General features: G+C 39.2%; 1 protein-coding gene across 1 annotated transcript; it reads left to right on the top strand.

Annotated features, from left to right (window-relative positions):
- Positions 1-4,970: 4,970 nt before the first annotated feature.
- LOC115920785 (eukaryotic translation initiation factor 3 subunit A-like) lies at positions 4,971-10,470 on the top strand. The gene is made up of 5 exons (XM_030977436.1): positions 4,971-5,279; positions 5,884-6,120; positions 6,605-6,752; positions 7,965-8,035; positions 8,643-10,470. Exons 1-5 carry the CDS (start codon positions 5,141-5,143, stop codon positions 9,203-9,205), a joined length of 1,158 nt encoding a protein of 385 aa, XP_030833296.1. The 5' UTR covers positions 4,971-5,140; the 3' UTR covers positions 9,206-10,470.
- The last annotated feature ends 1,090 nt before the right edge of the window (positions 10,471-11,560 follow it).

Genomic DNA, 11,560 nt, shown 5'->3' with positions numbered 1-11,560 from the left:
CATTACAAATTCATAACTTTCTTATTAGTTATCCGATTTTACTACAACTTTTTTTGATTGATTAGTCTGATTGTTGTGCTTCTATTGAAAGTGAGTTATTTTTGGAGTGGACTTGGGGTTTAAAGTGCTAAAAGTTTGCATTTTAGTGCACTAGAATGCTCATTAAACATTGTTGTAATACAAAATAATTAATACAATACCTTCCATTTTTGTTGTGAGGGGGGCTCTTTGGAAGCCAAATTGATTTTGTCACCAATTGAATTTTTGAGGGAGGGGGGCATCCTTTCCCACCCCCAACCGCCTTCGGTTACTATATTAGTATCGGATTATGATTGTATTTCTCCTACAAGTGCATGCGGGTGACTTAAGATGGAGACATAGCTTCCATAAGGGATTGCAGCGACACCAAGTGTGTACACATGTTTCCATAATTCATATGAACGTACCTGTAAACACGCAACAAACGGTATTGTGATGAATTCCTCAATACTTCATCCTGTTCATCACAGCCTAGATGTCTCAGGCTAAAGTACAGAGCCTACTGTAGTCTTGTAGTTAACATCATTAAGCACACTAGTGGTGGTGGTGTTTGGGAGGGCCGTTGGGGGGTCTAAACTGTATTTTGCATCATCATCACTCTGTCTCCCCCAAAACTACCCCACCGCCGATTTCATGAGAATATTATTGATGTCATCAGTCGTACATAGCGGGGAAGTTTGTCAGTAGAGCGTCATGCTAATACCTATCGGGGAAAACCAAAATATAATAACAGATTAGACAGGGACGCCATATTAGGTAAAGTGAGATTGTTTCACGGACGCAATAATCCAATGATTTTAATCAATTATTGATGGAAAAGTTCAATGCTTCATTTTCTATTTTAGAGTAAATTAAATAAAGAAATAACCTCTTGATAGCCACTGTAGCAGTGGCGTGGACAGGTCCCAATTGTTTTGCACGCTTCGGACGAGTTTGAACCTTGATATTAACACTAGTCTTGTCTATAATGAGTTGCCTCCTTCCCTTTTACCTACCTACCTCTTAATCCCAGTGCATTGGCGTAGGCTGGCTTTCTACTGTAAAGTCTTACAAAATAATGATTTTTTAAACATACGAGTGAGATTAGCGGCCGAGTGATAATATTTAGAGATATGAATGTTGAAACCCTGTTCATTATTCTAGAGCACATTAAATCTTTTCAATGGTTTTTCTGCAAAAGGATTGATTGCACATCATTCTTTGTTTTGCTAGAAGGACGGAACACTAATTGCCCTCTCTTTAAAAAAAACAAACACTGTATGCATTAGTTTGTGAGGGAGCGTAGCTACCGAGCGATAATTTATTTTTGTTTTGAAGTGCTGACAATTTGCATTTTAGTGCACTAGAATGATCATCATACATTGTTGTAATGCAAAATAATTACATGCAAAAGTCTCTTTTTTTTCTTCTTGTGAGGGGGCCCTTCGGGGGCAAAATTGATTTTGCCCCAACTTAAAGACATATCTTCCATAAGGAATTGCAGCGACACTAAGTGAGTGCTTGTGAAATAGGATACTTGCCCATAAATCAAATTTTAAATGTATGACATCTCTATAATAGTGTTTGATATCGAAAACAGATTTGTCTAATTAGAAGTTTCAGTTCTTTATGTTTATTTCTATAAAACATAGAAGAAGAAAAAAAGACATACTGCAATTCAACTAAAGGAAATTGAGAACCTAAGTCACCACCGCCGGATATCTCGTATTAACTTACATTCTACTCATGTGTCGTAAGACTGGATTGCAACAATCAAACGAAAGTGGGTTTTCCCCATAAGATGCCGCGTTAGTAGATGTATCGTTGTGAGGGAGTAATTAAGGGAGTTGGAATTTTATGGAAGGGGTTTGAGTTGGATATGATTGGGTGATGAGAGACTGCAGATGCAATCCATGTTGCTCTTCAAAATAGTATCATCCCTTTAGCTTTACAGAGGCGTATATCGCGAACCCAGACACTGGCAACTTGGGCGGGGCAGGCCTACTCAGTAGATGTAATGCAAGGGATTATACTACGGGAGGGGTCATATCATTTTCTTTTCTAGTTATTTTCCCTTTATTTCATCTGTATGTCTGTCTGTCTGTCTCTCTCTGTCTCTCTCTGTCTCTCTCTCTTTGTCTCTCTCTCTCTCTGTCTCTCTCTGTCTCTCCCTCCCACACATTTTCCTCCTTTAATGGACCATATTCGATTGAGAGGTTCACATGCCCCCCCCCCCCCGCCATAGTAAGCCACTGCCTCTAAAGTGGGGACAATTTGTTGTTAAACTTCTTGTTAAACTTACTTTTTGTTAACGATTGCCAAGAGTTTCGCAGAAACTAACGAAAGCAATGATATTTGAATGAGTTACATTTTGATTTATTGAACTTCTTATTTTTCCGTTTCAAAATAATCGTGTTAACAGAAGATGTAGATTCCATAAGCAACAAAGTACAAAGTAATCCAAAAAATTAATTTATACATTGAGAACGGGGGGGGGGGGGGGAGGGGATGCAGAAAAGCTCTAATGAGATGCATGCACCCGAGACGTTACGGTCAAACAAAATTAAAATCAGATTGATCAATAATGCAAATAAGAGTAGTAAAATGATGTGACCCCTCCCGTAGTATAATCACTTGCATTACATCTACTGAGTAGGCCTGCCCCGCCCAAGTTGCCAGTGTCTGGGTTCGCGCTATACGCCTATATAAAATAGTTATATAATTGTAACACGGTATTTCTAAGAACCATAATATTGGAATCAATTATAAGCAATGGCTTGAGTATGGGAAAAAGATAGAGTGGAAGAGAGAGTAAACGAGAGGGGAAAGGGGGAAAAATAGAGAGATATAGAGAAAGAGAGAGAGAGAGAGAGAGAGAGGGAGGATACGGGAGGGAGAGAGAAAAAAAAACAAAAAAACATGAGAAATGGAAGATGAAAGACGGGAAATTAATTGAAACATTTTCATGGCTTTACACATCCTCTTACTTGATGCACATAGTATTGGCCATTTATTAATATATAGGATTTCCCGGCCAAATTCGCGAGTTTGTCATTCAAATTAATTTGTCTTGCGTTCAAATTCGACGGTTTTAGTGCAGTCAGGTATATCTCGGGTTCATATTTCCTTTTCTAGTTTTCAAATCTATGGAATTTTCGTTAGAATCTACGTATGTTTCATTCAAATTAATGAACAAAGTGCTTCTTTCGCTATTTGGTCATTCGATTTGGCGCAACATGATTTTCTGACAACACGACGGTGTACTTTTAGCATTCTATTTCATTTGTAGCATTCAAATTAGCACTTTGTGCACTTAAATTGATGGTCAATATACATTTCTCGTTTATTACACACCTTTTATAGCTCATTCTTTTTTTTCAAGATTGTTTTGTCATATGTATTAATTTTTTTCATCATATTTTATTTTCTTGCATTTATCCCCTCTACTTATTAGATTTATCTGATGTTCATTAGCATTTAAGTTTGATTGTTAAGAGGAAAAAACGACTTGGATCTACGGACCTGATGGTCTCAGTATATTTGTAAATGTTCATGTAAGGAAGTTGTTTCTCTTATGTTTCATCATAAATTTATCATAATTTCATCATAATTTCATTATGGAAGAAGGGTACAATATTGTGACTGGGGTAGGTACTAGAGTCAACAATTTGAACATGATTCATTATTTAGCCATGTCTTTATCCATCGATCTGCCGGCGGGCAAGTAAATTATGAAACTCTTTAAGAAAAGCAGAGGGGTGTGCTGGGTTTAAGAGACGATGTGAATTACTTTTGTACAATTCCGAGTCTGTAGTAAAAAGGGGCGATTGAGGGTACCCCCACCTTTCCCGGGTACATGTATATGAACATGTCCGTGCAGAAATGCCATATCCCTTGATTTCGCCCCTTCTTTACTTTATGTCTGACTACACCCATCTGCATTGTCCTGAAAATAAATAAATGGAATAACAGCTTAGACCCCAATAGCAAATCATGCATTTTAACTGCATTATTTAAAAATTGTAAAAGTTTGTTGCAATTCTTCCCCCTAACATTCCTAACTTGAATAAAAATATTTATCCCTTGATTTCGCCCCTTCTTTACTTTATGTCTGACTACACCCATCTGCATTGTCCTGAAAATAAATAAATGGAATATCAGCTTAGACCCCAATAGCAAATCATGCATTTTAACTGCATTATTTAAAAATTGTAAAAGTTTGTTGCAATTCTTCCCCCTAACATTCCTAACTTGAATAAAAATATTTCGAATACGAATGACAGGTGTTAATTTGAATGATAAAAATTACGCTTCGACAAGTGAATATTAATTTGAATGCTAGTTGAGCAGTTTCTAAATTGAATGACAGATCTATGAAACCCTTCGACCAAAATTCTAAATTAAATACAAAAACTGGGAAATTGAATGATAATTGGCATGGCAAAGCCGATCTGCGCTAACTTAAATGCAAAGTAAATGAATTCGAATGACAAACACGCGAATTTGGCCGGGAAATCCTATATTAACAAAAAAATGTAGAAAACTGACATATCCGTGGTCTTGTCAATAATGGCACATGGGTTTTGTAAAATGTGCAAGCAGAATGGAATAACGACCACCTTCATCTTTATACTGACTATGTCTCAAAACTTCTCCAACATTTGAATTTTCAGGGGAAGATGATGATACCTCGTTAAACCAACAAAAAAAAACTGTCTTCATGATGATGAACCTTGGAATTCCCACTTCAGTCACATGAGTGACTATGCCTAACAAATTATCCAACATTTGAATGATCAGGGGAGGACTGATGATACTTCGTAGAAAAAATATGGCTTCAGGTGAACCTGGGAATCCCATCTCGGTCACGTGACTAGGGGGTTGGACTATGCAGATTAACCCCGCCTCTGGGCTGCAGTTTGTTTAGTGCATTGCACGCTTTTCTTCTTGGATGTCGCAAATTTCATCTAATGCTTAGCCCTCAATATGAAATCATGACATTTGCTTTCAATTCGCCATCGGTTGAGGGCAATCAAACAGACTTTCTCAGCATCAACTAAACTTGGATCCTTCCAGTTTCCATCCGTATAGTGAAGCCTAGTTCTATCCGTAGCTAATTAAAATGTCCGCAGAACCTATCCTTAGCGGCAGCGATCTGACAGAAGAGATAACTGAGCTACGGGAAGAAGTGCTGACGTACAAACCAGGCAATGTATCAACATGTGCAGATAAAATAGAATTTCCGGAACAACTGTATATAGGTAACAATAACAAATTTAATATCGAAATTTTACTTGAACTAGTGGCATACAGATCTACCGTAGCAAATCAGGCGCGTATTTACGCGGGGCTGGGAGGGGGATGCTGATTTATTAGCCTTTATTAAATGGGTTTAAGAATGTAGCCAATGTAGCCCCCCCCCCCCCCCTGGATCCGCCACTGCGTAGTCTCATCATAATATAGCCCCTTTAATCTAGTCAACTGCCTGGATTGTTTCCGTGTCGCGCGCCCGATTCAGCTGAGCAAATAACACATCCTCAACGCTAAACAGTAGACAGTCCTCGTCTTTTATTCTCGATCGCACCCTTGCATAGGACGAGTGTATTTTCAGGGGTCGCGCATGAGGAAGGAGGACATAGATCATTGGTGATTGCATCATAACATATATATATATATAAAACGGACTAACCTTACCCACTTTGCCGTACCGACTCCAAACCGATTTTAGACCGGCCGATCAACTCTCGGTCGTCAAAGGTAATCTACATGTAATTTTTATTTTCTTGAGTCTTGTTTGGTATCCTTGTTTGTGACTGGGCTGTAAAAATTTGACATTCGTCCGTACACTTTCTTTTCAAATATTAGGGCTCTTTGGCCGGACAGGATGCGGAAAGACGTCACTGATCAATTCACTCAAGTTTGCTGCCCATGGCAAACTCCGACGATCACAATGGCAGCAGGCTGCTGGCCAGGAGAAGGCTGGAGGACACACCATGTTCAGAAAGCTAGCTGATATTACCAAGAAGATTTTTGTGATTGACAACCGAGGTCTTGATGAACCAAATACAGAAAAGGCGATTACTGAACTAGCCTTACAATTGGGTAAGGACGACTCTCTCTCTGCATCGACTCTAGCCTCGTGTCGATGGCCCTGGCGCTGTTCGAGTCCGCACATTCTGGCGAGCGAAGCGAGCCTGATACTCGGCGCAAGCGCCGAGTTTCAACAGCGCCAGGGCCATCGACAAGAGGCTACATCGACTCCAAATCAACCAGTTCTTGACCATTCAAGGTTATATCATTTATTTATTTTTTCGGTCTGTGAGGTAAAATTTCCTCAAACCAAACCTTCATTAATAATTATGATGTCTTCATTTTATGTTCGTATATTAATGCGCATCGATCGAATCTTCCCAGTTTCTTTTTCAAAGAGAATCACGGCGGGGCAGGTGAATGAGGCAATCAGCCCTTTTTATGGGGTGACTTCTGATCATTGATTGCTTCCCTTAGCTTTCCCCGCCCTCCCCTCTCCTCCCCTCCCTTTCCCCTCATTAATTATGCGATGACAACCTATGCTTCCTCTATTCAGATGGAGACCGAGGTTACTCTGAGAGTGTCGAGTGGCAGGGAGCTAGTGATGGGAATCATACCGATGATACAGAGGATGGAGACCTGGATCTAAGCGGACTTGATCTCAAAACGGGACATCCAATTGGCTGCGCTATCTTTGTTTTTAGGTGAGCAAACACGCGCCAAAAGGTTTAATCTTAAGCCCGTTGTGCACGGAGAGTCACAAGGGTGCTTTAGCAACGCGACGGAAGGCAAAGGGGACGGGAGAATTCACTCAACCGAGATCAATAATGTATGCAATTCGGATTCTGCCTATTAAAATATTATTATTCTTATCAGGTGAATGAAATAATTTGTATTGTCGAGGCACTTCACAAAGACTTATGCATTCAATTTGGTTACTTTACGAACGATACAACTCTTCCGTCGAGTTTAGGAAACGAACACTTGTAGGGACTTTCAGATTTGCACGACGAGAACGTGGACTGCTCGTGTGACACCCTTTTAAGACAATGTGACTTAAAAGGACGTCACATTGCCTTTAATGGATGTCTCACGTCGCTGTCGCAGTCCACGTTCTCGTCGTGCAAATCTATAGTCCGTATTATGGTCATAGACAGCGCCAGTTGCTGACGCAGTCCTATGTCACACAATTAATGGTGCATCGTGTGCATGCAGCTATGTAATTGATCGACGTCCTGGGGAGGGGTCTAAAAAAGTTCAACCGATCTTGGATTTTTTTTTTTTTTTTTTTTTTTTTGGGGGGGGGCACATGCCCCCGTGCCCCCCCCCCCCGTGGCTACGGGCCTGCCCCTAAGACAACTACCCCCTAGGGCAAACACCCTCTAGGACGACTACCCCTCAGGACGACTACCCCTCAGGACAACTACCCCCGGACAAATACCCCTAGGACAACTACCCCCTAGGATTGTTGTCCGGGGGGTAGGTGTCCTAAAGGATGTTTGTCGTAGGGGGTTGCTGTCTGGGGGTAGTTGTCCCGGGGGGTAGTTGACTGGGTTTGGTTATCCGAGGTGGATGTCCAGGGGGTAAGTGTCCTAGAACCAACTGTAGCACTATGAGAAAGACAATGCAAAAATAAGGATTTAATACAAAATAGAATGATATAGTATCAATGCCATATTATTTTATGTTAGGTGTTATGTCTATCTCTAAAAACATTATAATAAAAAAAACACACCAATATTCGTCCTTATAATAATAATAATACGTCTTGTTTTCCCAGCGTATCCTCATCAGTATCTATACTGTTCTCCCTGAGGGCCCTGCAGTCCTTCTTCTTTATCCTACCCTTTACCATTTTTGTTCCTACTTCTCACAAATCAGATGTCGTAATCTTTCTCTCTTGATACCTTCCACAGCGCCCGCCATGACATAGATACTAATATTACTGGACTAGCTGAGGTCATTGACTTTTTACATAGCCATCAGGGTAAGATTTTATCCTCCATTTGTACTTGTTCTTCATTCCATTGCGTGTTTGGGTGCGTATGTGCGTGTGTGTGTGTGTGTGTATGTGAATGTTACGAAATATGGAGAGAAAACGAAGAACGTTACGTGTGGAGCAGATGGTGAACGACCAAAAAGTTCCTTATAGAAATCAACCTAAATAATATTGTGTGCTACTTATTGTGTTGACCATTGTAGAGATTAATTTAAATAAATAATTTGGTTTAAACCTTACAAGCGTTTAATGAAGCCGATGTACGCTCCCTCCCTCTGCTCTGAGAAGAATCTGGATAAGCCGCTGCCCCCCCTTCCCCAACCACCTTAAAATTATGAATGAGGCTTTGGTTGCAAAGCGTTTCTATAAAAAAAAAATTGACAAAATGCTTCTTTTGCATACCGATCAAGTTCCAATAATAGTTCCAATAATCAGTGAATGAATAACAAAACCGATACCGGATCGAAGTAACATTTTCGTGATGCCATATTAATTGATTTAATGCATTTTGTCAAGTTTGTGATATTACCTAGGATGTGTTCACATTTTGGTATTTGTTCTCTGGTATATTGATCCACTCCCTTTGGCAATCTAGGACGCTACCCGGTGGCTATCATAACTCATGTTGATGTCGCAGAAAAGAACCACGTGGAGGACCTCAAGACCGTCCTGCGAGTCTCCGGAGTAAGCGATATTTTCGAAGTGGCAAACCTGACCACTGAGAAGAAATTGCTGGAGGAGCCCTACCAGCACAGTCTGCTCTCTCTCCTGGAGCGGTGCATGACGGATGGAGATGAGACTCTCATCTTCAAGTATTACCAGCGCAAGGAGCAACAGCGCAAGAAGGAGATTGAGAAGAGGCGGGAAGAGAAGAGACGTAAGCAAGAGGAGGAGCGAATAGCAGAAGCCTGTCGACAAATGGCTGAGAAGGAGCGCATCGAGAGGGAGAATCAGATGAGAAGGGAGTTGGAGGACCAAAGGCGTGCGATTGAGAGGGAACGGGAACGGGCTGAGAAGCAGGAGAGAGAAAGACAGGAGCAAGAGAGGAATCGACGCTATCAAGACGCCATTGAAAGGGTAGAGAGGGAAAAGCAGTCGGAGATTCGCCGAATCATGGAAGCTAATAAGAAAGACGACAGTAGTTGTGAAATAATGTAATGAATCTAAAGCCCGTTGTGAGGGAGATGTTATTAGCCCGACGTAGAACTGTGTCAAAGATTGGCACAGTCCATGATACGCCATGAATGTGAGGGAAATATTGTAAAAGTTTATTGCAAATTCGATAAACAGTGCACCCACTGTTGTAATTAATAACTGGCTTCACATCCTTCATTAGGGGCAACCAATAACGCGATCAAACCATGCGACGTCTCGTGTACAATCGACATAATTACGTTTCAACGTACACACAACCATTCTACAATTATCTGACTTGTTCATACTAGAAGATACTTAATTCTATTTTAAAACAAATATATATCAACAAATTTATGCAATTATTCTGGTTTTCAAACAGATCAGTCACTTGAATCAATAAAACATATTGTAGTTATTTTTATGATGAGGCAATTTGTTGCATCCATACCGAAATGCCTAGAGCATGCTGCAGGAATAACCGGTCTTATCTCAATGCAAAAGAGACATGGCCCTAAATCAAGATGGGAACCACTGACAGGATTTCGTCACAGATGGCACCCAACTTTAATCAAGTTAAAAACTTCTAAGTATCTTGTTTAACTTTGTAGCTGTCAGCATGACGGATCTTTTAACACGCAAGGCACATGATTACGTGCCAAAAACTCACAATCTAATATGCAGCAAGTACTAAGTTATCCTTCTTTAGAGCCCGTGTCGAAAACATACTTTTCTATATGGCGCCGAATCGACCAAATGAATCACAACTTGTGTATAGAATATCATGTTTTGTGCTTAATGACTAGAACCAGTCTCCAGGCACAGACTTTAATTAAATTGACACTTTATCCAAACATCATAAAGCCTTGGGTAGAGCCTAGCTATGTCAATTTCTGACTAAAAGACAGAGCCTACGGTAGTTTCATAATGCAGACAATTTTTGATATGCATAACGACTGACAAGGGTTTCTGCGTGCAAACTAGTCTTTACGGGGGAGGTGGGGGAAAGTGCGACCAGGTCGACTCCAATTGCTCCAAGTATCCAGTAAAAATGGGCTGCGAATAAACACATTGTTTATAATTATATCTTGATTGTACTTCTTACACATGTATTTGATATCAATATTTGACACGATGATTAGCCTCCATGGATTTCTCAATTTGTATATATGTTTATCGTCTATTAGACTCGTGTTTCATATAATCATATCTTATAGTGGATGTATCCTTACTAGTTTTCAAATGTGTTTTTTAAATTGCGAGCAATTCAGCCATTGGCTGCCATTCACAAATTATCATAATAAAATAAGTAATTAAATAAAAATATAAATGAATAAGTATTATATTATCTGTATGCACCGTCAAAGAAAAAATGTCGAGCTTCTTCACGAACTTTTTTGTAAATTTGTTTGTTTTGTATATACATTTCGCATTACTCATTTGCTACGATGAAAAAAAAAAAAAAGTTTGCACACCTGAATACATAATATCGTAATGAAATGATAAAATGGTGTAAAAATAAAAAATATAAATGTTCACTCAGATCTATAAAGAACAATATTTGTTGTTTGTGTATTAAGTTGTAATACCCTGACTGACAGTGTTTGCATTATTTGGAAGAAGAAGGAAATGGAACAGTATTGATAATAAGCTGCTCAGAAGTTTCCATAATGAGAAGGATGAAGAAGATGATGATGATTATGATAATGATTATGATGATGATGATGATGACGATGATAATAATGATGATGATTAGGAGGATGATAATAATGATAATGATAATGATGATGATGATAATGATGATAATGGTGGTGATGATGATGATGATGATGATGAATATAATGAAAATAGAAATAATAATAATAACAAATGTAATGACAATAATTTTAATAATAATAATATAATGATGATGATGATAGAGATGATGATAATGAAGTTGACAATGATAAAAATGTACACTTGTAACGGGCACATTACCAGCAGTACATCTAATCACAGGATTATGAAATAAACTAATGAACTAATAAAGGAATACAAAAAATATATACATGCGCTGATAATATGCCCAATACACGAGTAGACCTTTCTTTATGTACTTGTTACCTCTGTCTCTCTACTTTCTGTCTGTTTGTATCTCTTTGTCTGGAACTTTCTCTCCCTCCCTACCTATCTTTCTTTCTCTCTATCTCCCTGTCTCTTTCTCGATCTCTCTCCTTATCTCTATGTCTCTCTTTCATAATGCTGTCTACTTCTCTATTCTCGCTCAGTCCCTTCTCCAAATACTTTCCTATCTTTAAAACTAAATGATCATTCCTTTGCAAGAATAAAGCACAGTGGGTGTATCTTGAAACTTGTTTTCCAAAATGTATTCAATGTGAA

The sequence above is a fragment of the Strongylocentrotus purpuratus genome, unplaced genomic scaffold (genome assembly GCF_000002235.5).
Source record: "Strongylocentrotus purpuratus isolate Spur 01 unplaced genomic scaffold, Spur_5.0 spur5_scaffold_9, whole genome shotgun sequence".
Lineage (NCBI taxonomy): Eukaryota > Metazoa > Echinodermata > Echinoidea > Camarodonta > Strongylocentrotidae > Strongylocentrotus > Strongylocentrotus purpuratus.
The sequence above is the reverse complement of the archived record's forward strand: the minus strand, read 5'-3'. Positions and strand labels throughout refer to the sequence as shown.